Source organism: Agelaius tricolor, unplaced genomic scaffold (genome assembly GCF_023055355.1).
Source record: "Agelaius tricolor isolate 1412-34295 unplaced genomic scaffold, bAgeTri1.0.p SCAF_2, whole genome shotgun sequence".
In the NCBI taxonomy this organism is placed as follows: domain Eukaryota; kingdom Metazoa; phylum Chordata; class Aves; order Passeriformes; family Icteridae; genus Agelaius; species Agelaius tricolor.
Window position 1 is genome coordinate 20937333 of NW_027269262.1, and position 27965 is coordinate 20965297.

The 27965-nt window shown below is 40.3% G+C and overlaps 2 protein-coding genes across 4 annotated transcripts in view; both read left to right on the forward strand.

Annotated features, from left to right (window-relative positions):
• The window catches only part of RETREG1 (reticulophagy regulator 1), a 64345-nt gene extending 45764 nt beyond the window's left edge, over positions 1 to 18581 (forward strand). For 2 of the 3 annotated variants that reach the window (XM_071453972.1, XM_071453982.1), the window contains 6 exons: positions 4932 to 5058; positions 6899 to 6983; positions 8183 to 8320; positions 10156 to 10220; positions 11342 to 11468; positions 14349 to 18581. In XM_071453972.1, the coding sequence (XP_071310073.1) occupies positions 4932 to 5058; positions 6899 to 6983; positions 8183 to 8320; positions 10156 to 10220; positions 11342 to 11468; positions 14349 to 14860 (1054 nt within the window). In that variant the 3' untranslated portion in view covers positions 14861 to 18581. Of the gene's footprint in view, positions 1 to 4904; positions 5059 to 6898; positions 6984 to 8182; positions 8321 to 10155; positions 10221 to 11341; positions 11469 to 14348 lie in introns of all 3 variants that reach the window. The other variant, XM_071453964.1, reaches the window with a different exon arrangement.
• Positions 18582 to 19425: 844 nt separating this feature from the next.
• Positions 19426 to 27615, forward strand: ZNF622 (zinc finger protein 622). Its single transcript, XM_071453995.1, has 8 exons — positions 19426 to 19546; positions 19846 to 20044; positions 21745 to 22353; positions 23771 to 24031; positions 24733 to 24895; positions 25694 to 25806; positions 26661 to 26804; positions 27389 to 27615. Exons 3-8 carry the CDS (start codon positions 21747 to 21749, stop codon positions 27514 to 27516), a joined length of 1416 nt encoding a protein of 471 aa, XP_071310096.1. The 5' UTR covers positions 19426 to 19546; positions 19846 to 20044; positions 21745 to 21746; the 3' UTR covers positions 27517 to 27615.
• The last annotated feature ends 350 nt before the right edge of the window (positions 27616 to 27965 follow it).

Here is a 27965-nt window from a genome sequence, read left to right on the forward strand (position 1 = left end):
TTGTTTGTTTGTTTTTTTGTTTTGGTTTGGTTTGGTTTTGGTTGGTTTTTTTTTTTTTTTTTTGTGGAAGTCTTTGATGCAAGGACAATTTTACATGGTATCCCAGTGATTCATTTAAATTGCAGGTCTTGTTAACTTGGTCATGGCCACATGACACAAATACAATTATTTTAGTATACTTAATGATTGCATAGGATCCAAAAGTGGCACAGGATAGAGCCCAGTTCTACCTAGTCACCTTTAAAATTAGCCACATTGGTCATTAGGATGCTGTGCTGTGAGTTTAGTAGTGCTGGCCATTCTGTCTTTCCACATAGTGCACATAACATTCACAAATGTGTTACATTTTGTGTCCATAAGGCTAATCAATAGTGCATTGTGTTCCAACAAAGTTCAATAGTAGCTTTTAGAGCTTTTGCCATTTGTACTTTAATATACTTAACTGTGAAATTTCCTTTTATCACTATTTTATATTTTGGAAAGAAAAAGGGGTGTTTATTTTCATTTTCAGTATATGTCCTCCTGAAATTGCTATGTAAAATAAAAAATTTACACAAAACTTTTTAGTCTAGATACTATTTTAAATCCCTTATCTCTGTACCTTAATAATTTAGAAGAAAAATTTTAAAACCTAATTTTTTTGTGTAAGTCTTCAGGTATAAAGTGATTGCTTCAGAGAAAAACTGTACCATTATAATAACTCCCTTTTGCACTGCAGTGACTTCTTTCTTACAGCAGAAACCTGTGAAAGCTCTGAAAAGGTAGACCTGCTTGACTGGGGTTTGCCAACAGTTTGCAGCCTGGATTTCCTTTGAGTTTCATTATGAATTCCTGGTTGCCTGTTTGTCCTTTGATATCCAGATCCCTTACAGTTGCACCATCCTACAGGTTCTATATATTACCTTTTTAAAAATTACCAAATAGCCATATTACCTATATTTTGATGTACATATCTTTGGGAATGTAACTTTTGGTTCTTCCACCTTGACTACTACATTCCAAGTTACCCGAAAATTACAGAGTGCACAGGCTTCAAATGTGTGTGGTTACAGCTGGGAAATCAGGAGGGTTTAGAAGCTCTATAATTACAAACTCTATGTTTATGTGGGTGCAGTCCTTCTGATCCACCACATCATGGTGTTCTCTTGTCACTGCTGCAGTTCTGAGTAGCATATCTGCATGAAGATACATAGAAAAGTGTGTGCACAAAATTCAAAACAATCCAGCACATCACGAAGAGATCTTTAAACCAGTAACATGAGATCTGCTGACCTTTCTGAGAGAAATGTGATGGGGCTTTGCTTGAACAGATGTCTAGCTATGAAATGGGAGCATGACACCATCAGTCATTTTTAGCAAACATAATGCCACTGTCTCTTCTGGCCAGGGTTTGTGACTGTGATCAGTGGGAGCGTCTGGGTGGTAGAGTGTTTTGGGTAGGTTTTTTTAACAATTACTAGGCAACAGTTTATATATTTGCTCAGTTATAGAAATGATGCAATAGGCAGTCAGAAGGATGTGAGTAATTTATTTTTTCTGAACACCCTCAACCCTATTGATGGTAGTTTTAGAATGGAAGTGTAGCACTGGATATCAAACTAATAATAAGTGATGGGAGCATAAACTATTATTCTATCTAAATTACCCACAAAAGCCTTTGAAAGTATTCAGACTTGGCTGATTACCCCCAAAGGAGCACCTGGGCAGCAGTCCCCAGAGCTGTTTTGGCAGCAAGTATAGGGTTCACATTTAAGTAATGTACTAATATTATGCTGAAATAGATTTATATTCTTGGTTGACTTATGTCATAGTCAGGCACTCCACATTCATCATCTACATCACTTCACGTGTCTTCTTTTTCCCTTTTTATCTTTAAATGTGACCATTGGAAAATTAAATTCTCTGGAGTATGCATCACTGTGTGCTTGTTTCCTTTTGATCTAATGCAGGCTTCATAGTTACCTTTGTCTTTACAGGGCCATGACATAACCCCTCTGTCTTTGTGTACATACATTATATGTTGTACATTCAACTATATGATGTACCTTCTTTCTTTTTCACTCCCCCTTCTCCAGGATCTGTTGCTTCCCCTTTGTTCCAACCTCTGGACTGTGTGTAACACTGCTATTTGAGTCAGCTCAGGGTAAAAAGACAGGAAAGATAGATATCACTAAGGCTGGTGGTTGTTGGGAGGTGTGAACAATTGGAGGCAGCATGTGCATCTGGTGGTCACACCGAAGATCAGCAAGCTGACTTTCTTACACCTCTAATTGCCTAAGATCAGAGTAAGGCTTCCAAATAGTCCCTGGTGTTCCTTGTAAAATAGAAAATTGTGTTGTCTTACGATTTCTTGTGGCCTAGAAGCGACTGCCAAGTACTCTTTTGTGGAGTTCAGTAGTGTGTTTGCAAAGTTTTGAAGCAAATTTCACCTATACCATCCACTCATCCACTCCTCTTGCTTGTCTTCTTGTCCATGCACCACATGTGGACCACAGGGCCAAAGCATATAGCAAGATATTTCATCTGCACTGCAGCTCATGCTTTCAAAAACTTGGCTAAAGAAAGCATCACTATCACCAAGCAAGGCTACTGCAGAGAACTTTCCCTGCAAATGTGCACTTTTTTGTCATAATTTGCATTTTTGGTTTTGAATTGTTACTAGTTATGATTGTGACTTGTTATAGCTTCTTCTCTTTAATCTATATTGTCTTTATATTAGTGGTATAGTTTGCATTTTTATTGTACTTTCTGCTTTTGTATTTCCCCCCTCTGTTTTTACTATCAGCTTTAAATTATTAAACTGAGTATCTACAGTTGTCCTAGGTATTTACAGTTGTCCCAGGTATTTCAAAGGTCTAATTTGATAGCAGGCATCAGGCCTGTTCATTTTTTCTTTGTGCTTCCACAAAGTTCTACTTTGATTGTCAACAATTTCAAATAAAGGGTAGGAATAAAAGTCTGTGAAAGGATTTTATTATTCAGAGCACTGTCATAATAGTAGTTTTCAGTAATGGAATAAATAGGCAGCTCTTAAAATACTTATTATTAGTGCTGTAAAATGGTTTACAGAAGTTGGAAGCAGTGTTTCTTTAGGGAAGTAGCCTATCCATAAGAATTGCAGTTCCTGTAGGCCAAAATGCTTGCATAGTACTTTCCTGAAGCCACTAATTATCACAGATGATGGAAAATGAAATCTCTACTGTGGGTGGGATGCAGACAGTTCTGTGTAACATTGCTCATCCATCCAGCTGGGTTCCTGCAGTGATCTCCATGAGTTATATTATGGTTTTATTTGCATCCTCTGTCACAGACAAATATCTCCATTCAATGCCTTGCATGGCTGGGAAATCGTCAAAGTCACCTAGGCCAAGACACAGGGCTCTTATCCTATGCATTTCAGGTGTGCTGTTTAAATAGTTCAATGTTTGTTTTCCTCAAAGGGGAGGAAAAACCCCTCACCCTGCCTATTTTGTAATGTAAGAGGAAATCTCACCACTACAAGACTATAAATACTATAATGCAGTCAGGAATAGGGCACCAGTTTTGAGGTTCGGACTTTAATGAGCTTTACCCCGGGGCTGAAGCCGCAGTTCCATGCAGGTGGCGGTGCCCGGGCAGTGCGGTCCTGTCCCCGCCGTGTCCCCTCCGCCCCTCCCGTCCCTGGCTGGTCCCCGCGGCTGTGCCACCACCTCGTGGCGAGCGAGGACAGCCGGGAGGCAGGGAAGGCTCTCCGCGGAGCATTTTTGACCGAAATCGTGCCTTTTTACAAAAGCGACCGTGTGCAGCTGATAGGAGTCGGGAGTTTGACCTGACCGTCTGTGTGTCCCCCGATGGCTGGTCACAGACCCGTGTACAGCCATTTTTTAATCATGTAGATTATTTATCTTGTAATTCGATCTACCTGGGACAAAATGTTTACTGTTAATGCATTAGTCATGTAATGGGTTATTTATCTCTGTGAAATGACCAGAGTTGCTCATGGCTGGCTTGCATTCGCTGTGATCAAAGCTGTGTGTACTCAGCGGTGTGTTATGTGAAAAGTAACTTAGTAAAAGCTGGTGTAGAATTGACTTCAGATTCTCAGTGTTTGCACGGTGGTTTGTCCATTCTTTGTACCAGTTTGACTTGACACTGACTAGCCTGTGCATGTCTTTATTATTATTTGTTGTTTCATAAACCAGCTTTGTTGTAGACGCTCTGTTTACTCCACAAAGGTATATGATGTGACCATTTAAGCTCAATATTGGATAAACTGATCAGCCCCAAATGTGATAGACACATATGCCTCTGTCCCATGGTTTTCCAAAAATTCTTTGGTACAGGTTTTTTGGGGGGGGGGGATTGTTATTTTATTAAAAGCACTGAACAGTCATAAGATAGCTTTAGAAACAGTCCTTTCAGTATAATAGAAAAACGTAAATTCAATAGGAAAATTAATGTAAACATCAAGACTCCAAGAGCAGTTTCTTTTTCTCTAGGTTGAGTAGCAATTTCATCATCATAGTTTGCAGAACAAAGTAAAAAAAATAGAAAAGAAAAAGCACAAGGATTAAATATATAAAATGAAATTTATTAATATGTGTGGCCATCTTGTGGCAATAAAAAGTACTGTGGTATTTTTTAAAAGAAAAAATAGTATTTAAAAACAGGTTTGGGATCAGTTGCTTCATTTGGATGACAACTGTGCCTTCAACTCAATGTCTTCATATGACAAGAATGAATAATTTTTTACGGACTGAAAACTGCTACTACTGAACAGATTAATATTTTTTAGTTAAAAAGATCCAATTAGCTCAATATAAAATACAAAGAAACAAGCACAGGTGTCTCTAGCATAGCAACAACCATTTTACATGATGTTTTCAACCAGTTTCAACTTCCATATGAGCTGTAAACAAAGTCAGGTATTTTTGTTTTTTTGTTTTATTCAGCTGGAAAGTCACCGATTCCAGTCAAGACTACAGACTCAGAATAAATCAGTGCATTTCAGAAACGCTGATGAGTTTATTTGTATTTCTTCAAGAAATGTCCCACTTTAAGGAACAAAACCCTGGCAAGGTAAGCACTCCCCAGTAAGATTAATGGTTCTATATGATTTAATAAAAAGGTGAGATAGATTTAGAAAAAAAAAACAAACAAAGAAGCAAAAAACAAAAGAGAAAACTGTACCTTCTGACACATAGTCATGAGTTTCTGCTATTTTTTTTTTCTGTGAAGAACATGGGTAGGTAGTCAGTGGGAAAAGCTGTTCACAGTAAACTTTATAGCAATACAGTCCATCCCTTTACAGCTATTAGAACTTCACCAGTTATTCCATGAACTTTTTAAAGGAAATTTAAAACACCACAATTTAATTACAATTTATTAAAAACTTGAAAAAGCAAAAAAGTAAATAGGCATGTTCTTAAACATAAACTTTTTTTAACTCAAATAAATGTAGTTTCCAGGAATAGCTGCATGAAGAGAGTTTCTCATACTTTATTGTGGCAATTTTTCATCTATACACTAACAGTTGGTGATTTTCCCTTTTTTTACTAGAAAGACTGAGCTGGAGAACCCAGCTCATGAAGAGGCAAGCAAAAGTAAGGCTTTTTTTTCCTCCAGGTTGGAAGGATACCATTATTTAGTTCTAGTAAAACGTGAAGCAGAGGTTTTTTTCCCAAAGAGAAATATAAATAAGTAAATTTATATTATGATAACAATAGATGAAATTTTTATATTTGTATTGCTAAATACAAGTTAAAAGAAGACTACAGGATTTCTTCTCCTCTTTTAATCTCTTAGTTGCCAGAAGGTCTTTCCTAAAAACAAGCCATTCAGAATTAGCAAATAGAAAGTATGTAGTACCACACTCAAATATTAGCAGTTAAGATTGAAAATACAGAGGAGCAACTGGATGAAAAAAAAGAAAGTTATAGAAGAATGAAAATTATGGAGAAAAAATTAATAAATTATATAAAGAGCAGTTGTATGTCTGGACAATAAAGTTATATTTAAAAGAAGTTCATATTGAAGTAAAGAAATGTGGTAGCAGTATTGTGGTGACATGACTGTAACTGTATGTTAAGAGATATCTAATACTAATTTAGAAATTATAATGTTGATAGCACGTTTTTCCTTCTTTTCCCTGACCTCATTCTCTAAGCCATGCCATTATTTTACTGGTATAATTAGAAGCAAATTAGACAGTAATGCTGTGTGCAAAATTTCTTTGAATTAACCATTTTATTGAATTCAGCTCCAAAAGCAAATGGATCCTTTCTGCAAACTTTCAACAGATCAGTTGAGCACTGTGCAGTGGTGAAAAATGCACTGTTATGTCTCAGTCACCACAAAGGCCAAATCTCAAATTTTATGGTGAAAATTTGGCTCAGCCGGTGTTGTTAACAGGGGTATTAGAGCAGCCAACAAGCATCAAGAGATTGCTTGCCAGCATATGAGAGAAAACAGTTTCACAAAGTAACACAACAGGGGAGAGAGCTGTAGCTGGAGGAAGGATGTTTTGCTTTTGTAAACATGCAGCAAGCATGCACTGTAATATTGCAATTAGTGAGTTGGGTTTTTTCCTGCATATAAAGTGTCCAGCCTATTTTCATGCAATGAAGGTATAATTTCTAGTGATATTATCAATAAACATGAGCTTGTTAAAGCTTTACAGTAAATGAATAAAAATAGCATGTTTTTATGGTAGAAGAGGGGATGCATCCCTAATTATCCAAAATTGACTGTTTGATGCTTATTTTCACCAGAAGTGTTAAAGGTAATTCCCAGTGTTAAAAAACAAACTTCAATTTTGCACTGCATTCTAGATTTCATTAGCATGCAACATCTTCCTTTTGCAAAATGATCAAATCATTTCAGTGAAAGTATTAATGGTGTATTTTAATGTTTTTGCCAGTTTTGCCTACTAGTCTGCAGCATATGTACATTTTTCACTGTCTTGGGAAGTTACATTCCTGGAGTTGTCCTCTCCTATGTCTTGTGTAAGTATGGTCTCTTTTCCAGTCATGATTTGTGTATGTGTGTACTGTTCATTATTTGGTCTCTGTGTAGGGACTGTTTATTTATTTGTTTATATACCTGTTTACACACTCATGCAAGTTTGCAGAAGACACCAATCTCTGTGGTGCAGTTGACAAGTCTGAGGGACAGGATAGCATCCAGAGGGACCTCGACAAGCTCAAGAAGTGGGCCCATGAGAACCTCATGAGGTTTAGCTAGACCAAGTGCAAGGTGCTGCTCCTGGATCAGGGTAAACCCTGGTATGAACCCAGGCTGGAGGATGAACAAATCCAGAGCAGCCCTGCCCAGAAGGATTTGGGGGTGCTGGAATGGCTGGACATGACCCAGCCATGAGCACTCACAGCCCAGAGAGCCAAACGTGTCTTGGACTCCATCCAAAGCAGCGTGGGCAGCAGGGGAGGGAGGGAGGGGATTCTGCCCCCCTACTCTGCTCTAGTGACACCCCACCTGCAGTCCTGGGGGTCCCCAGCACAGGAAGGACATGGACCTGTTGAGTCCAAAGGAGGGGACATGGAGATTATCAGAGGGCCCTAGCACCTGTCCTGTGAAAAGTGAGCAAGCTGGGGATGTTTAGCCTGGAGAAGAGAACACTCTGGGGAGAGGCCTTTCAGTTCCTAAGGAGGGCTTTCAAGAAAGCTGGGGACAAACATCTGAGCAGTGCCTGCTGCAATAGCACAAGAGGTGATGGTTTTAAACTGAAGGAGGGTCAATTTAGGTTAGATATAAGAAAGAATTTGTTTGCAGTTTTTTGTCATTCAGAAGTCAGTTTATAAGTGTTTTCAGTGTGTTGATTCTGGCACAATGTTGCATAGTCATTTCTGTCAAAGTTGATATATCAAAATCAGACTAAGTTAAGGTAACGATAGATGTTATAAAGACCATAAATTGTGTCTTACTGATAGTCAAAAATATGTTCATACCAAAATTGGTATGAATATAATGGTATTTTCTGTAAAAAGTAAGAATGGCTTCTCAAAACTGGATTTTACCTTAAAAGTGTCTGACATGGGCATTCCACAATGCATTTTTATGTAAAACTAACTGTATTATGTAAAAATACTAGTTATCTTATGCAAAGGCATTGTTTAAATTTTTTAGTAGCTTCTTGTACAGCAATATTTCAATACCATTTTTTTCTCTGTCTTCATTTTTATCACAGTATTGTGTGCCTTTTTATGTCCCTTCCTTAAGTGCAATGAATTTGGACAGAAACTGTGCAGCAAAATAAAGGCTGTTTTGATGAAAGTAGATTTTGGAATAGTGGAATATATCAACCAGAAGAAAAAAGAGAGATCTGGTGAGTAGTTAATTATAGTTCCATATATTATTATATAATATTATTGTGTTTCTGTATGCAGAGCATTTCATTCACCTTGCAGAAAGTTTGGTTTGTCCTGAGAAGCCAGCTGTAGAGTTATTTCTTGCTTTGAACCTGGCTACTGTTATTAGCTTTATAAGGAGTAACAATGTATGTCAGATATCTGGGTTTGATAATAAAGAAATTATTACTTCATGGAAAGAAACAAGGCAAGCTCTTTTTATGTGATTAGATGTACTGCTTATAAGTTTTCAGAAAAAAAAGATACTTGCTGTAAGCTTGCAATGCTTATCTCTCTTCAGATAAGGCAAACTTTCCCAGCAGAGAGAGTCACTCAAGAGTCTCAAAATAAGTACACAACAGAATTTTCAGTAAGAGACAAAACTCTGTTCCTTTATCTAAATCTGCCTTGGTTTCACTCCTTCCAGCAAAAAAAAAACAAAACTGTTTTCTTCTCCAAATATTCCAAAAGCATATAAGAATTGCCACAGGATAGCAGCTACAAATTAATCCAAATTTCTATGTGGAAAGGGGAGGAATAATTTTTAAACAAAATCTTGCCTATCTCACCCAAGATCTTTCTAATACTGGAAACTTTTAGATTTTAAGCAATAAAGCTATTTAAAGGAAAATCTGTATATGAACAGTGTTAGTTTGTTTCTTCTGCATGTTCCAGTTTTGGTAATTAAACCTTTGCAGTGTAGTCACACTACTTTGCAGGTATTCTACCCTTTTAAATTAGTGCTACATCAGTAGACTTAATATCTGCTTTAAAACGTGCATTTCTTGTAACCATTATACAATTCATTATACAATGTGCTGTTCCTAGACCCAAGGAGAACCACCGTGTGTCTTTTCCCCTTCTCTTACATTTAATGTGATAGTAATTGAAAATAAGGAATAATGTATTGGAAATTTTCTTTCATGCATTATTCTGCCTGTTCAGTTTTTAAGTGAAACTGGCAGAGACAAAGATCAGACTATAGTTTCATAAACTTCATAAGCCAGCACTGGGAAAATGGTTGAGGTTAGATGCATCCTTAACTGCATTTCATCCTCCAGTTTAATTTAACACTGACAAGTTCCCTACCTTGCTTTGCTTCTTGGGTTCACCGCATGGGCTCACAAACCTTGTGTTGGCACAAGAGAGGAAAGAGCAAGTTGCAGGAAGAAGCAACCAAGGGCACTTTGGCTGTGTTTTTCATTTTATATTGGTTTAAAAGATTCTCAGACAGAGGAGGCAAAATTTTTATCTCTGCTTATCTGTAAAGAGCAACATTCTACCAGACTTCAGAGGATGCTTTGTCTGCATATTTGCATATGACTGTGAATGCAGGGTAGCTGGGTGTTGGTAGAAGAAGGGGTTTGTAAATCAAGATTACATGCAATTATCAAGAAAATTGCACGTTCTCATGTAAAAGTAATGTGGTTGGATAACTACACAGCCTGTTCTACCAACATGTTACACCTGTGCATTTTACCAGCAGTGTAGTCTAAAAGAGAGATATCTATTTGCCAGGGCAGATGACTTTCTAGTGAGCAACAGAGACTCCAGAAGGAAGTACAGTGCAGGTAAATAGATCTACTGGAATGTATTCAGAATAACATTCTTTCTCCCACTGTGGTTGCTGTATTTTGATAAGCAGCCAGTCTCTCAGTCAGGCTTGTTTCCCTGGTAGCATAGCACATAAATGGTGCACTGTGTCAGCAGGTGGAGAGTTATTGTGTACACAAGCTGTGTGACAGAGAACACACACTGAACCTGGAAATCCATTGTCATGAGTAGGATAAAAAATATATCTTTTTTCTTTCAGAAACAGCAAAAACAAAAGCCACAGAAGATGACAGTGAATTAGACATATCAGCTCTGTGTCCTAAGGTGACTTTTTTTCAGTCAGCCCTGTCTTGCTTTTAGAATCTATATAGATAATGGGAGGCTATCTAGATTGCTGTCTCTGTTCTTCTGTGGAAGACTTTGCCCTCCCCAGGAGGCTGTGTTCCTGAACTAAGCAGTATGCTTTAGAAGTGATTCATAGTCTCCACCTTTAGCCTTATACTAACCAACCTACTGCATTTGTGACTCCTGGCCTTCAAGGTAATGGTTTCATTGGCCTACTGAGCTAAGAATGTGTTTATTTTGTATTGGCTGTAGAATGATTGTGTTAATATTTAAAAGCAAAGGTGGTTACTTTTATTTCCAACACTGAAATTGCAGTTGATTTTTATCAAATTAAAATACAAAAGGGAAACATGAATAGGAAACTGTTGTGGTTCTATGTAATTTGTCAGATATTTTTGTAATCCCTTGTCTAATTATTTTCAATGATGGTGCAAATAGGTATATAAAATCTTTCTAGATTTGTATGAGAACACTCAAATTTCTCATTTTTCTTCTAGTATTCTAAATGACTGTATGGCAAAGGTTTTTCTGCTATAATCAAAATACCAGTTGGTATTTTAAAAATCATTTTAATAGGAATTATTATGTAGTATTTGATCCGTGGTATATAAAGCCTGACTTTGACAGGGATTGCTTTGGAGGTGATTTTGTGTTGGGAAAAAAATATCCCATGGGATAAAAATTTGTATCTGACATAAGTAAATACTGTTCAATAAACTGGTAACGGATAATAGGTTTTTTGTTCAACTAATTTTTGATGGTCTTATAGATATTGGGCTGTTTCTTCTGGTCCAAGTTTACTCATTTTGTTACATTATGCACATTTGGTATTTGCAGGCCCATTTTGCTTTTATTACAGTAACTGGAATTTTCTATGCTTCTTTAGTATAATACAGCCTTTAGTTATTACAAAGAGGCATGTTTCACTTATAAGCATTGTATAGTATTTTCATGTTTCTTCAATTAAGGCTAAAATAGGAGGTGATTTATGTTGCTATGACATACAAGAGGGGTTTTTTTCCGTCTCTAAGCATTGGCTTTCTGCAGTGTGATTTTTTAAAAATATAATAATACCATGTATGGGACTATTTTCTGTGTAGGTTAGTCCTGCAATTGTTGCCAAAGAGCTGTCAGTGTCTGACACAGATGTCTCAGAAGTATCCTGGACCGATAATGGGACCTTTAACTTATCCGAGGGGTATTCTCCACAGACAGACACATCTGATGGTATGTAACAGCTTCATCTATATCATCACTGGACTCCAGATGTGCAAGGTACCTCAAAATTATTAGACAATTTGAGGACAGGTTTTGGCGTTGTTACTTTTCTCTCTGAAACTAATTTAAGGTTAATCTTAGTGTTTTGTGTAGTTTTGGATACATCTTGTGTAAGAACTGTCCTCATCTTAAAAATGTTAAAATACATCAGCAAGTGTCTAAATAAATAAGTAGTACTGGGTAAAACCAACACATTCAATAAGTGCTAGATGTAGCACTCTCTTCCACCAAACCTTTCAAGCAAGTAAACCTTTTAAAATTACTACTAATGCCTTTGTGGGTAAGCTAAGCAAATAAAAGCTGAGAAAGAAACAGTGAATACACTGACTTGTTAAACAGCCAATTAAAGAAAGTATTATCAAGTTTTACTACTAGACATGAAGACAGCCAGCAATGAGCCTATGAAGACTTAGACTAGGAAAAGATTCTCAAGCACTTGGCTTGATCTTGACCAGAAAAAAATTCTTACTTTTTATCAGTAAACACTTTGCTGGAATAAAGATTAAGAACAGCAGTAGTTTGGTGTTATCTCACCTGTGGATCTGTTGCTCTGCTCATCTTGCATTTCTCCTAGGAAAAGCTCCCTGTAAATGACAAGCAGGATGATACTACAGGCCAAATTAATAATTTCAGTTATTTTCCTAATATTTTAAGTTGTAAATAGCATTGTATGATCACAGAACCATAAGTTGTAAAAAGCAATTGTCATTCATCTCATCTGTCTTCCTATCTAAAGCAGGTTCAAAGCTCTTCATTAAAGCTTTATGAAGTTTCTCAGGGCTGTGACCTCTTGAATTCTGAACATCTCTAGTGGTAGAGATTCAGCAACTTCCCTGGAAAGCCTTTTTCAATACTTGCTTACCCTCATGATGAAGAAGTTTTTTTCTTACACTGAGTCAAAATTTCCGATGTTCCAGTTTGTGTCAATTTACTCTGATCCTTTCACTGTGCACTTTCTAGAAGAGTCAGGCCCATCTTCTCTCTACCTTCCCATTCAGTAGTTAAACTGATCCCTCTTTGCCACCTTCTCTTGGGCCAAACAAGGCCCATTCTCTCAGCATCTACATACATCCTTTCTCTAGCCCCCTAAATAATCATGCTGGCCCTCCAGGGGGTTCCGTCCTGTATGCCATTGTCTGTCTAGGACTGGAGAGGTCAAAACCAGGCAAAGTACTTCATTGGGTACTCTCAGTTGCTGAATAGAGGAGGAAAATCCCTTCCACTGACTTTCTGCCTTCAATTTTGCTACTATGGCTCAGTGTGTGGTTGGCCTTCCTTGCTGCAAGGGCATACCACTGACCTGCTGCCCACAGATCTTTTTCTGGAAAGCTGCTTTTCTTGTTGCCCTTGGCCTGTTCTGCTGCACAGGGTATTTCATCCTAGATGCAAGACTTCACATTTGGTTTTGTTGAATGTCATGATGTTCCTTTTCAGCCTGTTCCTTTCTCCAGCCTATTGAGGTCCCTCTGAAGGCATCCTCACCTCCAGAATATCAAATACACCTGTCCCGCAGCAATTCCTTTCTGCCCATGAACTTGCAGAGTGCACTCCAGCCTGTCATCCAAGTCATTAATAAAACCCTTGAACAGTGCTGGTTCCAGTCCCTGTGACAGACACCAATAACCAGCCTCCAGCTGCACCTTGTGTCACTGATGAACCTTTGACCCCAGCAGTCTCGCCACTTTTCCACCCACCTTACAGTTCCCTTACCCTGTTTGCTCACCAGCTTGGCTGTAAGGATCATGTGGGAAACTCTATTCATAGCCTTGCTAAGTGAAAAATAACATCAGCTCTTCTTCTCCATGGAGCATTTCAGCAAATGGGACACACACAGAAGTACGAGACCTAATGGGATGCATTCAAGGACTGGCTCATCTCCTGTCAAAGCTTTGTGCATTCAAGCCACCACTCTGCATGCAGTACAACCCTTCCTCCTCACCTTCCCAGCCTGTCTTTCCTAAAGAAAATGGAGAAAATGACCTATGAGTCATTTTTAGAATTTTTTTCCCTAACCCTTATGAATGCTCCTACAACAAGCTTCTATTGCTTGTTTTCATAGAAAGTAAGTTCAAGCTTTTTACCTTCTCATTCAAATACTTGATGAAAGTATTCACTTGTGCTGATTTAGGCCTCTTCCACAAGCCATGTATTCCATGGTATGTTTTACACATTTATAATAACAAATATTGTGTCATTCACTAATGCAGCCATTCAAATCTAATGTTGATTACAAGTTGCTTTTTATCCTCTTGACATGAAAAAATTCTGATCATCTGCAGAATTTCCATTTTCTGTTTCCTTTTTAATACAAGCATTGGCCAATAAAGGAAAAAGAAATTAGTCTTTACATTGGTTTTATATCTTTTTTCTTTAAACAGATAAACATTCTTTTTATTACTCCATATGCATGTTAAAAGTTTGTAACACATCCTTCCATGTTTACATATTTGTAGTTTGTATATATTGTGAAGAGAAATAAATTTTAGGACTTCATGTGGTTGGTATATTTTGAAATAGCTGTGCTTAGGATTTGTATGGGTTGTTTCATAACAGATACATACCTAAAAAAGTTAGCTAGTTAGCTTTAAAAAGTTATTTTGTTCAAATAGTTAGGTTGATACCAGCTGATTTGTGGCACTAGAATTATGACCTCAAAACGATTTTGTTTTCGATGTCACACAAATCTCCTTCCAGTAGAGAACTACTGGAGTAGGGATTAGTAAATGTATTCAGAGGAACACTTGCTACTTGCATTGTTACATCTGGCTGCCTTTTTGGGAAAACTTTTGTGAGTGCTAACACTGTTTTCTTCTGTTAACCCTGTAATAGATTTTGACCGACCTAGTGATCATGAAGAAGCTTTCGCTCGAGATCTTTTAGAGTTTCCCACTTTAGAAAATGGTGCCGGCACAAACGATGACGATGACTCCAGCATCGGTTTGCCCACCCAGCAAAAACGAAGGAAAGAGCAAACTGATGTCAAGGTGGATCACGCTTCCAGACAGGGTAAAGAGAGGCCATCCACTGCAGGGCTGTCCTTGCCTTTGACCAGTGACCAAACCTTTAATTTAATGAGTGGAATTGCTGGCGATGTCATCACGGCTGCAGTGTCTGCTGCCATCAAAGACCAGCTGCAGTCCCTACAGCAAGCTCCCTCACAGGCAGCGCCCAGCTTGAGCGAGGAGACAGACACAGAGGAAGCTGATGATTTTGAACTGCTTGACCAGTCTGAGCTAGAGCAGATTGAAAAAGAATTGGGACTTTCACAAGGTCAAGAAACAGAATCCCAGGAAAAGAAAAAGTCTTCAGGCTTCCTTTCAAATCTGCTTGGAAGTCATTAACCTTGAAGTTATGGCTGGCAACACAGAAGAAACTAAACATAAAACACAAAAAAACCCCATCAAATACTACAAAACAAACAAAAAAAAAAAAAAGAAAAAAAAAAGAAGAAAATTCTGAGCTGTAAGCTTTAACTATCCCTTTAGATGTGTTGTAATAATTTCCCTTATGCAAAGTGAATTAACTGGATAAGTATCAGCTAATACTGATAGTTTAATGTTTCTGGTAGTTATACCTCAATGTAATAGCATGGAGATGAATTCTCTATCCACTGTTTGGTTGCAGATGCGTGGTGAAAGTCAGTTGTTCAAAATAGTTGGGGGCAAGGTTTCTTTTACCTTTTTGCCAACCATCTATTTTGGGGTCCTGAGCCAAATTTCCAATATTGGCAGTTTATTTACTCTAGTTTTCCAATCATGTAATACAATTAATGACTCATATTGTGAGGGCAAGTTATCAGAGGGCTACGGTGAGATTAACTGCATCTCACCTCCTTCAATCCTACCAAAAAGTATGGATCCCTGCAGTTAGCATTATGTGTAGTGCACCTACTGTATATGAAACACATGAACTGGCACAACTCAAGTTTAATTATGTGTGCAACACTATAAAACCCCCTAGATTTCATACTTAAAACCTTTGAATTATTTTGGATATGGTAATGCATTTCCAAGTTTTTTGCTGTTATAGGCTTGTAGAGTTGTGAAGTGGCATGTTATATGACTGACCACCGTGTTCCTTGATGGAGTCTAGTCCTTGGCAGTATTGCCCATGTGAAGTCAGCCAATAAATCTTTATGTTTAAAAGGTAATATTGTGTAAACTGAATAACCTGTTTGGGAGCAGGTGAGGGTAGTTATTGTTTGGAGTAGAGATTAGAGATTAAAAAAAAACAAAGCAAAAAGGCTTTTTAGGTGCCACTTCCTTAATTTGAGATTCTGTAGGTTTTGGTTTGGCTTTTTTTCCCATGATAGCTGCTTCCACTTGCAACAAAAGTTGTGTTGCAATGTGATGATTTTAATATACTTAGAAGCATTTGGTGAGGTCAGTTGCTAGAGAAGACACTCAGAATCTTCTTCTTGGCATATAATTTAAAACAAAAAAAGAACTTGTTTAAATTAATTGCCAGTTTAAAGTCCACACATGCTGAGTGAGTGGCATGGGATCTCAAGCAGATAACTTATTTTTCTAGGGCTTTTTTGTTCACCTGTGACAAAACTGCATTGCAATACCAAGCAATAGTAATCCAAGAAATAGGAAGAAATAAAGCTAGTTTTTTTAATGTGATGTAAACCATTAGCAAAGTTGAGGGACCATGTCAGCTGCTACTACTACTCAAGTAAATTTCCATTTGCTGGCATTTGAAGAGGTAAATACTGTCATCTAGGACCCTCAAAAAGTACAGCAACAGATGATAAAAATCTTCCACTAACATATATGTGTAGGTAAACCTGTGTTTGAAATTAACTATATTTTGTATTTTTTTTCCTTTTGAGGTGGAAGAATAGGCAGATAGCCAAAAAGAGTTCAGCAAAAGGAAGGATGCCGAGATGTTTTGACACTAGCTTTATTGTTGCTTGTGTTTTTTGTGTCAGTAATGCATATTGACTGTGTTTGCTGTCCTTCACCAGTACAAGGGTAAGCCTGTGCCTTCATTATCAAATACATTATGAAATAAGTGGATGCTGGATATAGATCCCACAAGACGCAGCTTTCAAATTACAATATCTCAACACCTGAGTTTCTGGAAATCATTAGAAAACATGGCCCACATCACATCCACAGCATTAGTTGCTAAGTTTCTTCTTTAGCTTTCACCAGGTTGTTCCTCTCATTTGGCAAAAACAAATTAAGCAAAAGATCAAATACCCAACCAAAATTTAAAAATGCTTTTGTTGGAAAATCAGTGAGTTTAAAAAGTTCTCAGAAGACTTAAAAGCCTCATCCTTGTCGCACGTTTAGGATAATCTGTAGAGTTAAAAGAGTACAAATCCAAGTTGCTGATGAAGCTTTGTAGGATGCCAAACAACTGTGTGCTCCCTTGTCCAGGGTTACTGGTGCCAGAAGGGGAAACAGGCTGTGGGACAGGAGAGGCAGCAGGGAGGGAGCAGTCCTTCACAGGCTGTTCTGGAGCAGATTGGCAGGACAGGCTAGCTGGCTGTCAATGGTGGCATTGTAACAGCGTGCACTTTATTGTTGTTTTATGGAAAATACTTGTGGTTATGAAAGTATGTAACACAGGGGCACTCTTCTAGAATAATAGATTAGATCAGAAAGAAAAGCAGTTGGAGGAGTTTCTCAGACTTTTTGTAAATTACCCATTTTCTGGTTTCAAGATAGGTAAATACATTGATTTTTCTCCAGTAAGACTCTCATTTATTTTTTTTTTTCAGAAAGAAAAAACCAACCAAAACTTGAAGGAGTAAATCTTTAAAGTTAGGGACATAGTTGCTTATCTGAGAGTCTTTAGAGAAAAAAAATTCTAATTTTTTTTCCTGCTGTCATGATAGTCAATTACATTCAAGACCCTAAATACTGTGTAATGGGAAGGATGTAATTCTGTAACATTTAATATTCTTCCTCAGGTAGTAAAAAAGATATCTAATTTTCTGCAAGAAATTATCTCTTCTCTTCCACACAACCACATGTAAGAAACACTTTGCGTGGACACAATACATTCCACTGGCAGCAGTTCGCCAGCAAAACACAAAGAAAATGTTTCTCTCCTTTGTGGATCCTCTCCACACCGCCCTCAGCTGGAAATCCCTTGAGAAAACTACATTTTACTGTATTATAGCAGCAGCCAAGAAATAACAGTTCCTTAAAAATGCCTGTCACAATGGTCTACAGCGTCTTTTCTACTGAGCACTGTTGTCACCTTCCCATCCTTCAAATGGAATGCCAGGGCAGGAAGACAGGCAAGGGGGTATAAGGCAATACATAGCTTTGAAACATACAGTTTTTCCATGGAAAGCTTCCTTGCATGTCATTTCCAGTCAGAAGGCACACAGGCAGCATAGAGGGCATAGTGTGAGCCAGTGCCATGGGGTAAGAGTGTGTGATCCTGCCCTGGGATCAGTGCTGCTTCTGTTGTGTGTGTGTGCTCGTACCTGGCAGCAAAGGGCTCACCCTCCTGTGCCTTGCAGTGGCTTCTTCATGCATCCTGATTTAAGAAAAGGACATATGTCAGGGCAGGGATGCAGGTCACTCTTTTGTACTCAGAAAATTTCCCCTTGTGTCAGTACATGAGTGACAGCATCACCATCAGATTGGTGGCCTTTAGTGTGTCAAATCCAGTGCAAAGCCACCCGTTCCCAGCACAGGGGGTTTCCATGCATACGTACCACGCCCCTACTGACTATTCTTCTGTTTGTTAGTGGAAAAAAAATACTATTCTATGCAGAGGAGGTTAAATAATTATAACCCAAAGTAACAGGATCTGAAGAGATACTCGTTCTACTTGTTCTGTGTTCATTCTGCACTTTTTCCAGGCTGTCCCAGCCTTCTGAACAAATAAATCCCTGTAGTCTCCACGTCTGTTCTCAGCACATGAGCAGCGTCGCAGTCTGTGAGTAACCCCCATGCGGGCAACCAGAAACTGGAGAATTACAAAATGTCCGTATTTAAGTATTCTGCAGCACTTTACCTGCCTGATCACTGTTTTGTAAACATGGAACTATTATATTGATTGTTTTAATAAATATGTGTTAGTTTTTATCTTAAATCATCTCATTGTGTCTTTGCTCCAAGAAATGGAAATAAACCCTATAACAACAAACGGGGTGACCTTATCACTACAACTTCCTGAAAGGAGGTTCTAGCCAGGTGGGGCTCGGCCTCTTCCCCCAGTGACAGGACAAGAAGACAGTCGTAAGCTGCAACCGGGGAGGTTTAGGTTGGACATCGGGAAGATTTTCTTCACGGAAAGTGTGATAAGGTACTGGAATGGGCTGCCCAGGGAGTGGCGGAGTCACGTCCCTGGAGGTGTTTCAGGAAGGACGGGGCGTGGCATTTAGTGCCATGGGCTAGTTTGTGGATGCCATGGGACAGAGAGAGAGAAATGGCTACCGTTTCTTACAGAAGCTTGTGAGAATTTTTGGGGTGTTGTAAGGATGTGATAACTTGTTAAGTATAAACAATCTGCAGGTGGTGTTTTTCTACTTCGTCTTTCTGTTCTTCTCAAAGACGGTGTATGAGGAAGGTGTTTTTATTAGTTAGCCAATCAAATATAATCTATCGTATCACTCTATAAAAACCGCACGGTTCTCTTGAATAAAGCTTTCCTTTTGCTCTTTCTACAATTCCGCCTCCCGCCTGTTCCTGTGTCATTCTCGGCGCCAGAGTGACATGAGTTGACACGGCGCTGTTCGGCCACAGGTTGGACTCGATGATCGGAGACATCTTTCCCAACCTAACGGATTCCGTGAAAACAATAAAACAAACAAAACAAAAAGAAACGAAACAAAACCAACCCAACCAACCGAAGGCGAACACACCCCCACCACGGGCAGGCACGGCCCGCGAGGCGCCGCTCCCGCCGCCGCCGGGTCCCTTCCGGGCGCCGCCCCTGCCCCGCGCCCTCCGGCCGCCAGGGGGCGCGCGCGGGCCGCTCCCGCCGGACGCCGCGCGGCCGCTTCCTGCCCGCGCGCCCCGCCCCGCGCCCGGCACCCCCAGCTCCGCCGGCCGCGGGTGCGTGTCCCGGGAATGAGGGACGGGATGGGGCGGGACGGGATGGAATGGAATTGAATTGAATTGGATGGACCGGCTCGGCCCGGCCCTGCCCGCGCCAGCGAGGATAGCGGGGGCAGGCGGCAGGCGGCGTGGCCCGGCCGAGCCGGATGCGCTCCCTTGGGATGCCGGCTCCCTGTGATCCCGGCCTGCTCCACGCCTGGCCTGGTGGCTTCCGGCTGCCGCCTGCACCCCGCCTTATCTCTTGGGGGTTTTTTGGTTTTTGGGTTTATTTTTTCTTATTATTTATTTATCTCTAGGTTTTGCCCGAATTTTTGTTGTCCGTGTAATAAACGCCTGCCTTGTGCCAGGATTAGGGACACGGCCTCAGTTTAAATCACGCCGAAGGCAGCTGAAAATCAGCCGTACTAAAGACCCTCAGGGAGATCGCGGTTTGCCTGGAAGGGCTCGGCTGTGCTGCGAGTGCCCCGGGTTTGGTTTTCCTGAGCCCCACACAAGGTAGGACTCGGGACTTCGGTCCTGGGGCTCAAAACGGGAGGGAAATGCAGGCGGGTCGTGGGAAGGTGTTGTGTAACTACAGGGGATTTCTCTGTTTTGTGCAGCTTGTGTTGTAAACGCATCTCCACGTAATAGTCAGAGGTGAAGGTTTATGGCTTTAGCTTCTCTTAGTTACAAACCTCTGAGCTGCTTTCTTTTGGGTGGGGCGGAGCGGGAGGAGGTTGAGTGTTTTTAAATAGCCCCCTGGTAATGTAGCATGTAGCTTCTGTCTCTGTAGCTTCTGTCTGTCCGTCACGGACCAGAGCAGAGTGTTCTGCCTCAGGGTGCTGCAAGCACTGTGTCACTAACAGCCAGCGTGACTCTGAGTCAGTGTTTCATGGCAAAGGTTGGTGCCTGGGCGGGGAGAAGGGCAGGGAGCTCTGCAGGTGGCAGGGGAACGCCTCAGGGAGTACTCAGTGGATCTCTCAGTGGGCAGAGACCACGTTTTTCTCTGAAACAAAAAAAGAAAAGCTGCTGTTATACTGAGTAGATGCTTATAGTACTCCAGATGATATGGCCTTCATTTGCTGCATCCCCCCTGTCACTATCACACTGTAGATAGGACAAGCAATAATAAGTAAGGATCCCAGTGGTTCCAGGAAATGAGCATTTCATAACGTGTTTTGACTTCTACCACTGCTTCTCCCTGTTAGTAATTTCAGGGAGGGGCTGCTCTTCCTCTCCCTGTTTTCAGACCCCCTCATCCTGATGTATTATTTCTTTTTTCTCCAGATTAAGCCATAGTTTTTCTAAATCAGTTAAATAATGAAGGTGCTTTCTGTGATCTCCAGATGACACTTTTTTTGCTCTTTGCTTTTGCAGCATTCAAGAGATTGCATCAACTTAGTTAAAAAAAAAAAAAAAAAGAAAAGAAAAGTTTCATTAAGCACTGAGAAGAAAGGAAATGTATGGATTTGGAAAGGACAGCATGAGTGGGAGGTCACTGCTCTGCAGTTGTCCTGTCCCAGCCCTAGTAACATGGGTTGGCTGGATGGTGGGAAGTGAAGGGAGACCAGGGTTTGTTAGTGGTCATGACTAGATCTAGCCATGACTGACTGCATCTCCAGGTGAACAGCTCTGCAGGGTAAAGTGTTGTCAGCACTACACATGCTGCTCCAAAGCAGCTAAGAAGGCTTTATTTTTAAAGGCAGTACCATTTTTTTTTCCTTGGCCATTTATTAAAGCTGTGGAAGATACGAAATAGGCCTGTCAGCAGGTTTTCCCTTTTTAACCTTGTTTCTGAGGAATCACTCGTCTCCTCAAAGTCTTACAGCTGGCAGAAGATGAGCTTGTTCAGAACCTCTAGTCACTGATCTTCATTGAAAACTGTGGAACTTTTGAAATACTGGTGCTGTGACTGGGGGCCCTCTCATGCATCCCAATCCCAACAGGCACAGCAGGTTCTGCATCCAGAGCTGGGATGCTCAACTGCTGTTGTGCTACAAGGAAACTCAAGGTCTCAAAGTCTTTTATTTATAAGTTTCCTCTCTTGCTGCTGCCCATGAATACTGCACTCATTGCTGATGCTGGTGTTTAATAAATTTAATTCTGTGCAAGAACATTGCCTTAAGAGAAGGTTGTCAAGATGAAGGTGTTGGGGCTTTTTTGTGTCTGTTACTTAATTTTTTTTAACATAATTTTATTTTTTTTCCATTTTCTAGTAATGGCCACCTACACTTGCATCACTTGCCGTGTGGCTTTCAAGGATGGTGACATTCAGCGTGCCCATTACAAAACCGACTGGCACAGGTACAACCTGAAGCGTAAGGTTGCTGACATGCCTCCTGTTACTGCTGAGAATTTCCAAGAGAGAGTCCTGGCACAGAGAGCAGTAGCAGAGGAGCAGAACAAAATCACTGCCACTTACTGCACAGTGTGCAGCAAGAGGTTCTCCACCTTCAATGCCTATGAGAATCACCTCAAGTCCAAGAAGCACCTGGAGCTGGAGAAGAAAGCTGTCCAAGCTGTCAGCAAGAAGGTGAAAATATTAAATGAGAAGAATCTGGAAAAGGGGCTGGCCCCAGAGAGTGTAAATAAGGATGAAATGAACACAGCTATTCAGCAAGCCATCAGAGCCCAGCCATCTTCATCTCCAAAGAAGACACCTCTACCTCCCAGTAATGCAAGTGGCTCTCCAGTGTCCAGGGAAAGTGCCAGCTTGTCCCAGAGCAGAGAACGACCAGAAATTCCTCCACGGCTGCAGTGGTTTGAACAGCAAGCAAGGAAACTGGCCAAGCAACAAGCAGAGGAAGAAGGGGATAATGAGGAAGGTAAGGTAGTAAACAAACTGACAGAAAATATCTTGGAGTGAGCTATGGTTTGAGCAAAAGTTTTCTTCTACTTCTGTATCAGTGCAGCTTTTTTCATCACAGAAGGTCTTGCTGTTGTTTAAATTTTCAGTTTAACAAAGGAGTTAAAGTTGGCCCATGTTTGCAGCCAAGGACTCTGTGTTAGTGTCTGAACTGCCAGCTGTTCAACTTACAGACAGACACTAATGCATGTAAAAATTGACTATAAATAGTCACCAGTATATCCATGTAATAGAGCACTATTTCCCACATAAAATGTCAAAGGAAGTTTCCTTTAAAGAACGCTAATGTAACAGGTTACCCTAAAACTACTTCTGAAAAAATAAATTACAGGAATCCAGTTATGATTATTTGCTATTGTCCCAACTCATTTCCTGATCTGTTGAAGTGAGGTGGGGCTATAGTTGGTTTTGTTGCTCTCTGCCCACCAAGACCGGAGGAGAAAATTTGCTCTTTAGCCTGACAGTGTAACGTCACCTGTCAGCATTTTGATGTGTGTGTTAAAATGGATTTAAGAGTTGCCACCCTAGTGGCCTTTTCCTATGAATACAGGTCTGTGTTGGAGGTCAGGCTGGAAAGCAGACAGCTGAAAAGATCAGAGCTTCAGAATTTCCAGAAAAGAGTTATTTTTAACCTGGATGCTTTCATTGCTGTAGTTGACAGTGCAACTCCAAACACATCTATTAGAACAGCTGAATGGGATGATTGAGCTGTAGTAAGGGGACAGAAATGAATGAGGTGAAACTTCATTTCTGAAACCCCCTTGTCACGTTACTGCATCTGTTGCAGCAGTTTTGTGCTCTTGAAATTTCAGTTGCAGTTCAGTGAATCTGCTCTGGGTGAGAAGAAACATTGAACATACATTGTAACAGCTAAAGAAGAAGCCAGCTTGCCCCTGTCTGGTGTTAATGTGTTAGTCATAGATTGTATTGCAAAAATCTTAGTAGGTTTCTGAATGTTAACTGTTCTTTTAAGTGTGTGAACAGGAGTGCGTTTTCCCTGGAAACGAGTATTTTCCTGATGTCACCAGAGTTGTCTTGTTTTCAATGAGCCATGCTTGTGTTCTTGCACTGTGGTGAATTAAATTTAAGGCTTAGAAACGGCAGTAAAGTGTTAATAGTTGAGAAAATGGAGGGGGGAAGTATCAGATCTGCCAGTGGTTTTTATGAGTGACCTTGTGCTTTGCTGTGCATCTTAAAAAGAAATATCTTTTACTGGTGATGGTAAATTCTTGCACCTGGAAGTGACTGTGTGGCACTTAGCTGTAAGAACAAAAAATGCAATGTGTTCTACAATGGCTTTTTCTAACTTATTTGGGACTTATTTTGCTTGGGAAAAGTATAAAATAAATACTTTTTTTTTCAACTTCCTTTAAAAGACTGGGAAGATATGGATTCTGATGAAGACATTGGCTCTGATGAAGAGATGGAAAGTGTGGAAGAAGAAGAAGAAGAGGAACAGCAGGCAGAGGCTGAAAGCATTCCTGCTGTTGGGGCCATACCAGTCACAGACTGCTTGTTCTGTTCTCATCACTCAAGATCTCTCACAAAAAATGTGGCACATATGACAAAAATCCACAGCTTCTTCATTCCAGACATAGAGTACCTTGTGGATCTCAGAGGACTAATCAAGTATCTTGGTATGACTGAATGTTCTCTAATCTTTTTGGAAGAATAATTATATTCTGATAGTGCTTATTTTTGTTTGGATATGACACCAAATGTTTTGGTTTGGGTTGCTTTTTTGTCTGAGTGCTGTCAGTATTTTGATCATGAGCAGGACCACAGGCTTTCCAGGGAGAATGAGAGAAAGTTTTGATGAGCTAAAATGGTCATGTACCCTGCAGGTCTCACATAGTTTTCTGATTTTGAGAAAGTTGTTTAGATAACGTGAAATTTGGGACAGAATTCTGTTGCTAAAATGTGCATATGAACTGTGTTGTCCTACCAGTGAGTCACAAGTATTTCTCTCTTTGGTTTACAATGCTTGTGAGAGAGCTAAAAGGAAAAACTCTGTCATCCTTCAAGTCTAAAAATAATGATGAGAATAAAATAATTTTGGAGTATTGGATAGAAAAACGTATTGGAAGTGTGAAGTTTGTTATTGAGAATTCTGAGTGACCCATACCTTGTCACAAGAAATCTTTAAATGGCCAGACTTGTCTCTGGGGGGGCCATATGGTCAAGGCATAGGAACAGCAGGGCTGTCCTGGAAATTAAGGTCTTGAGGCTCCTCTCAAGTCTCTCTGCCTGCAAGCTGGGAAGGCTTTGTCACAGAAGTGTTAATTACTGGCTAGGGAGATTTTGTTCAGACCATTAGAAATGCCAATGTTTTCTGCAGGAGAGAAAGTTGGCGTTGGGAAAATCTGCATCTGGTGCAATGAAAAGGGGAAATCCTTCTACTCTACGGAAGCGGTCCAGGCTCACATGAATGATAAAAGCCACTGCAAACTCTTCACAGATGGAGATGCTGCCCTGGAATTTGCAGATTTCTATGATTTTAGGTGAGGTCATTTGTCTTTGAGTGGGACACAGATGGGAACAGACAAAAGAACAGTTAAATATTACATTAGAAACTATTATTAATTCTTAAAATTTGATGGTGTTTCAGGTTCCAGTACTTATTTTGCATTGTTGGTTCCCCACTCTTTTAGATAATGGTAACAAGATTGATTGTCTTCTTCTCTGACCATGATTACCAGTCCTACATCAAAGTACATTTTGAATTCTGTTTTGTATGTTTGCTGTTACTGAATTGAGATTTCAGTGCACCAGCAAAGGCCATAAAAAGGTCATAACTTTCCCACTACCTTTATACAGATTGTGGACTTAAGATCTACTGTGGGTTTCTTACATAAGTTTCATTGTGTAGCTGGAGTTGATCAGGACTTCTGTGATTTAGAGGCCTCTTGTTGAACTTCCTGCAACAAATCCTAAGCTGTGTTCATTTTGGTCAGAAATAGCTCATATTATGGTGACAGGTGCAGCTTCTGGGAGCACTTGTTCAGCAGCTGTGCAGAACTGGTGATCTGCACTGTGGTGGCTTTTCACCATAAGTCACTGTTAAGTGTGCAGCAGCAGAACTGTGCTGAGGTGCAGAACAGGGGGGAGGAAAAGGATTCCTTGTCTCCAGGCTCTGTTCAGGACCAAGTTCTGCTGTTAGGAACTCTCAGAGTAAGGCAGGTGAAACATGACAATGTTTGTGCCTTGCTGTAGCTGTGCATCCTGGTTCTTTTGTAGAGTGGGTCTGGATAGTTGTGGCTGCTCCCCGTGTTTAAACCATGTATTGTGCTCTTCCACAGGAGCAGTTATCCTGATCACGAGGATGGGAAAGATGTGGAGGGTCTTGGAAAGCACTCAGCAGAGAAAGAGTTGGATTATGATGATGACACCATGGAGCTAATCCTTCCTTCAGGTGGGCACAGGGTTTGTGTCACCGCTCACTTTCTCTGCACTTCCCGTATCTGCCTCCAGTACCTGCAGCACAGGCCATTGTTGTGTTTTCCTCTGGGAAGGGAGAAGGTAGTTTAGCATTTAAGTATCTTTGGGGATATGTCCTCACCTTCCATTATTTTCATTGCCAAGTAGTTCAGCTTCTCCAGCACTGATGGATATTGGACTGGGGCAGTGGGTTGCTTTGCCCATTTTACATCTTCATTATCATGTGACTCTTATGGTTTACTCCAAAAAGAGTTTCCATATTTGTTTGAGTGCAGCTTGGAGAGGCTATAACTTAACTTATCTAATGTAGGAGTTTTTTGTAGAGAGCCAGCTCCGACCTAACTCAGTAAACTAGTTCAGTAAATTAAATTATTAAAAAGCCTTTCTCTAGTTTGGCATTTGGCACTCTCACTTCTTTTTTTGTTTGGTGGTTTTGTATGAGGGGACCTCAGCCCTTTAATTCTGAAAAGTGCTGCCAACTCTTCAGTTGCACAAGTTTTCCTGAATGTCAGCAAGTGGCTTCACTGTTTACTTGAAACAGCATTGCCTCTCTGCTCATTGCACTAATTAAGATTTTCTTTTCTGATAACCATGTGTTTATTATCTGAGCTAAGGCCCTCTTGAATAGCAGTACATTATGTATTTTTTCTTCAAACTCTTACAGTAATTACATTAGGTTCCCTAATAATCCTAAAATTTTTAAGGTTCTGGACCCTTTAATACCATTTCTCAGCAGAAGGGTTTTCCATAGTTCTCACAATGTGCTTGAGTACTCCATTTCAGAAGCTGTTTCATGATGACCAATAAGATGTCCCCTCCTGTGAGCAGGTGCCAGGGTGGGTCACCGTTCCTTGATGAGGTACTACAGGCAGCGTTTTGGTGTGACAAGAGACGTGGCTGTTGTGAAGAACAGGAAAGCCGTGGGCCGGGTGCTGCAGCAGTACCGAGCCCTGGGCTGGACAGGGCAGGCAGGTGAGTGACAGTGGGAGGGCTTTGCAGAGGAGGAGGCTCTGGGATGGCATCACTCTACAGTTCCAGAGGCTGACTTTGCTTTACATGTGGGGTTTATGCAGTAGTTTGTCTTCCACTCAATTCATTTTGATTCCTGACATCCAAGCAGATACAGGAAGTTTGTTTCTAAACTCCAGTGCAGCTTCTGTGTAAGCTTTTCATTCCATTCTTTGTGATACTTGGTGACTTCTGAGATTTCTTGGTTTCTGCCTGTCCAAGTCACTACTCTTGCTATTTAATAATATAAGTCATGCTTTGACAGAATGCTTTTCCAGTAGGGGAACAGAGTTGTGGTCTATATCCACTTTTGAAATACAAGAATCGCGCTTGGAATGCAAAACAACCTTTTGCCTTAATCACAGTCATGGGTATTTGTAGAGGGAACTGGGCTCTCTCCAGAGAAAAGGGAAAAGAAATATACCAGTATGGGCTGGAAAACCTGTAGGTAACTGCTGAAGTACGTGGGCAGGTCAGCTGGTTTGCATACAAGTTGTAAGTAAGGTGGCAGACATTGATCCATCTCTCTTCCTTCTCTCTCCCTGCAGGGGCCATCTCTGCCCAGCAGCGTGACATGCAATACCTGCAGAGGATGAAGGCAAAATGGATGCTGAAGACAGGAATGAGTAACAATGCTACAAAGCAGATGCATTTCCGGATGCAAGTCAGATTCTGAGTTCCAAAGAGAACTCCCTACAGCTGGTTATGGGAAGGGGGATTTAATGGTTTCTGGGTCGTGGATTCTCCTATTAAAATGGACTTGGTACCTATCAAATGCTGATGTGTTTGCTGGTGTGTCTTCCTCTGTAAAAAGAAGAACGGCAGAGAACTTGTCTCTTCTGAAATAATGCTGGGCTTAACTTATAAATAAAATATCTTCAGTGGGACATGTGGCAGAGTAGTCATGGCTATGACTGAAGGTACATGCATAGTCTTGCTGCCCATCTTTGTGCAGCCCATTTCTAGGGGCCAGTTGACATTGTCATTTGTCTGAATATCTTCTGTTTCCAGTTCTACTAACTGGTTGAAGCCAAGAGAAGATCCTAGATCTAAATGCTTAAGATGGAGTGTATTGAATGTTTTCAGTTGTCATGCCAGACATATCAGCTGGGCATTTTGGAGTTC

Coding starts and splice junctions, on each gene's coding strand:
- ZNF622 (XM_071453995.1), top strand. CDS start 21,747: ATGGCCACCTACACTTGCATCACTTGCCGTGTGGCTTTCAAGGATGGT. Junction 22,354..23,770: donor AGAAGGGGATAATGAGGAAG/GTAAGGTAGTAA, acceptor TTCCTTTAAAAG/ACTGGGAAGATATGGATTCT. Junction 24,896..25,693: donor GCAGATTTCTATGATTTTAG/GTGAGGTCATTT, acceptor GCTCTTCCACAG/GAGCAGTTATCCTGATCACG.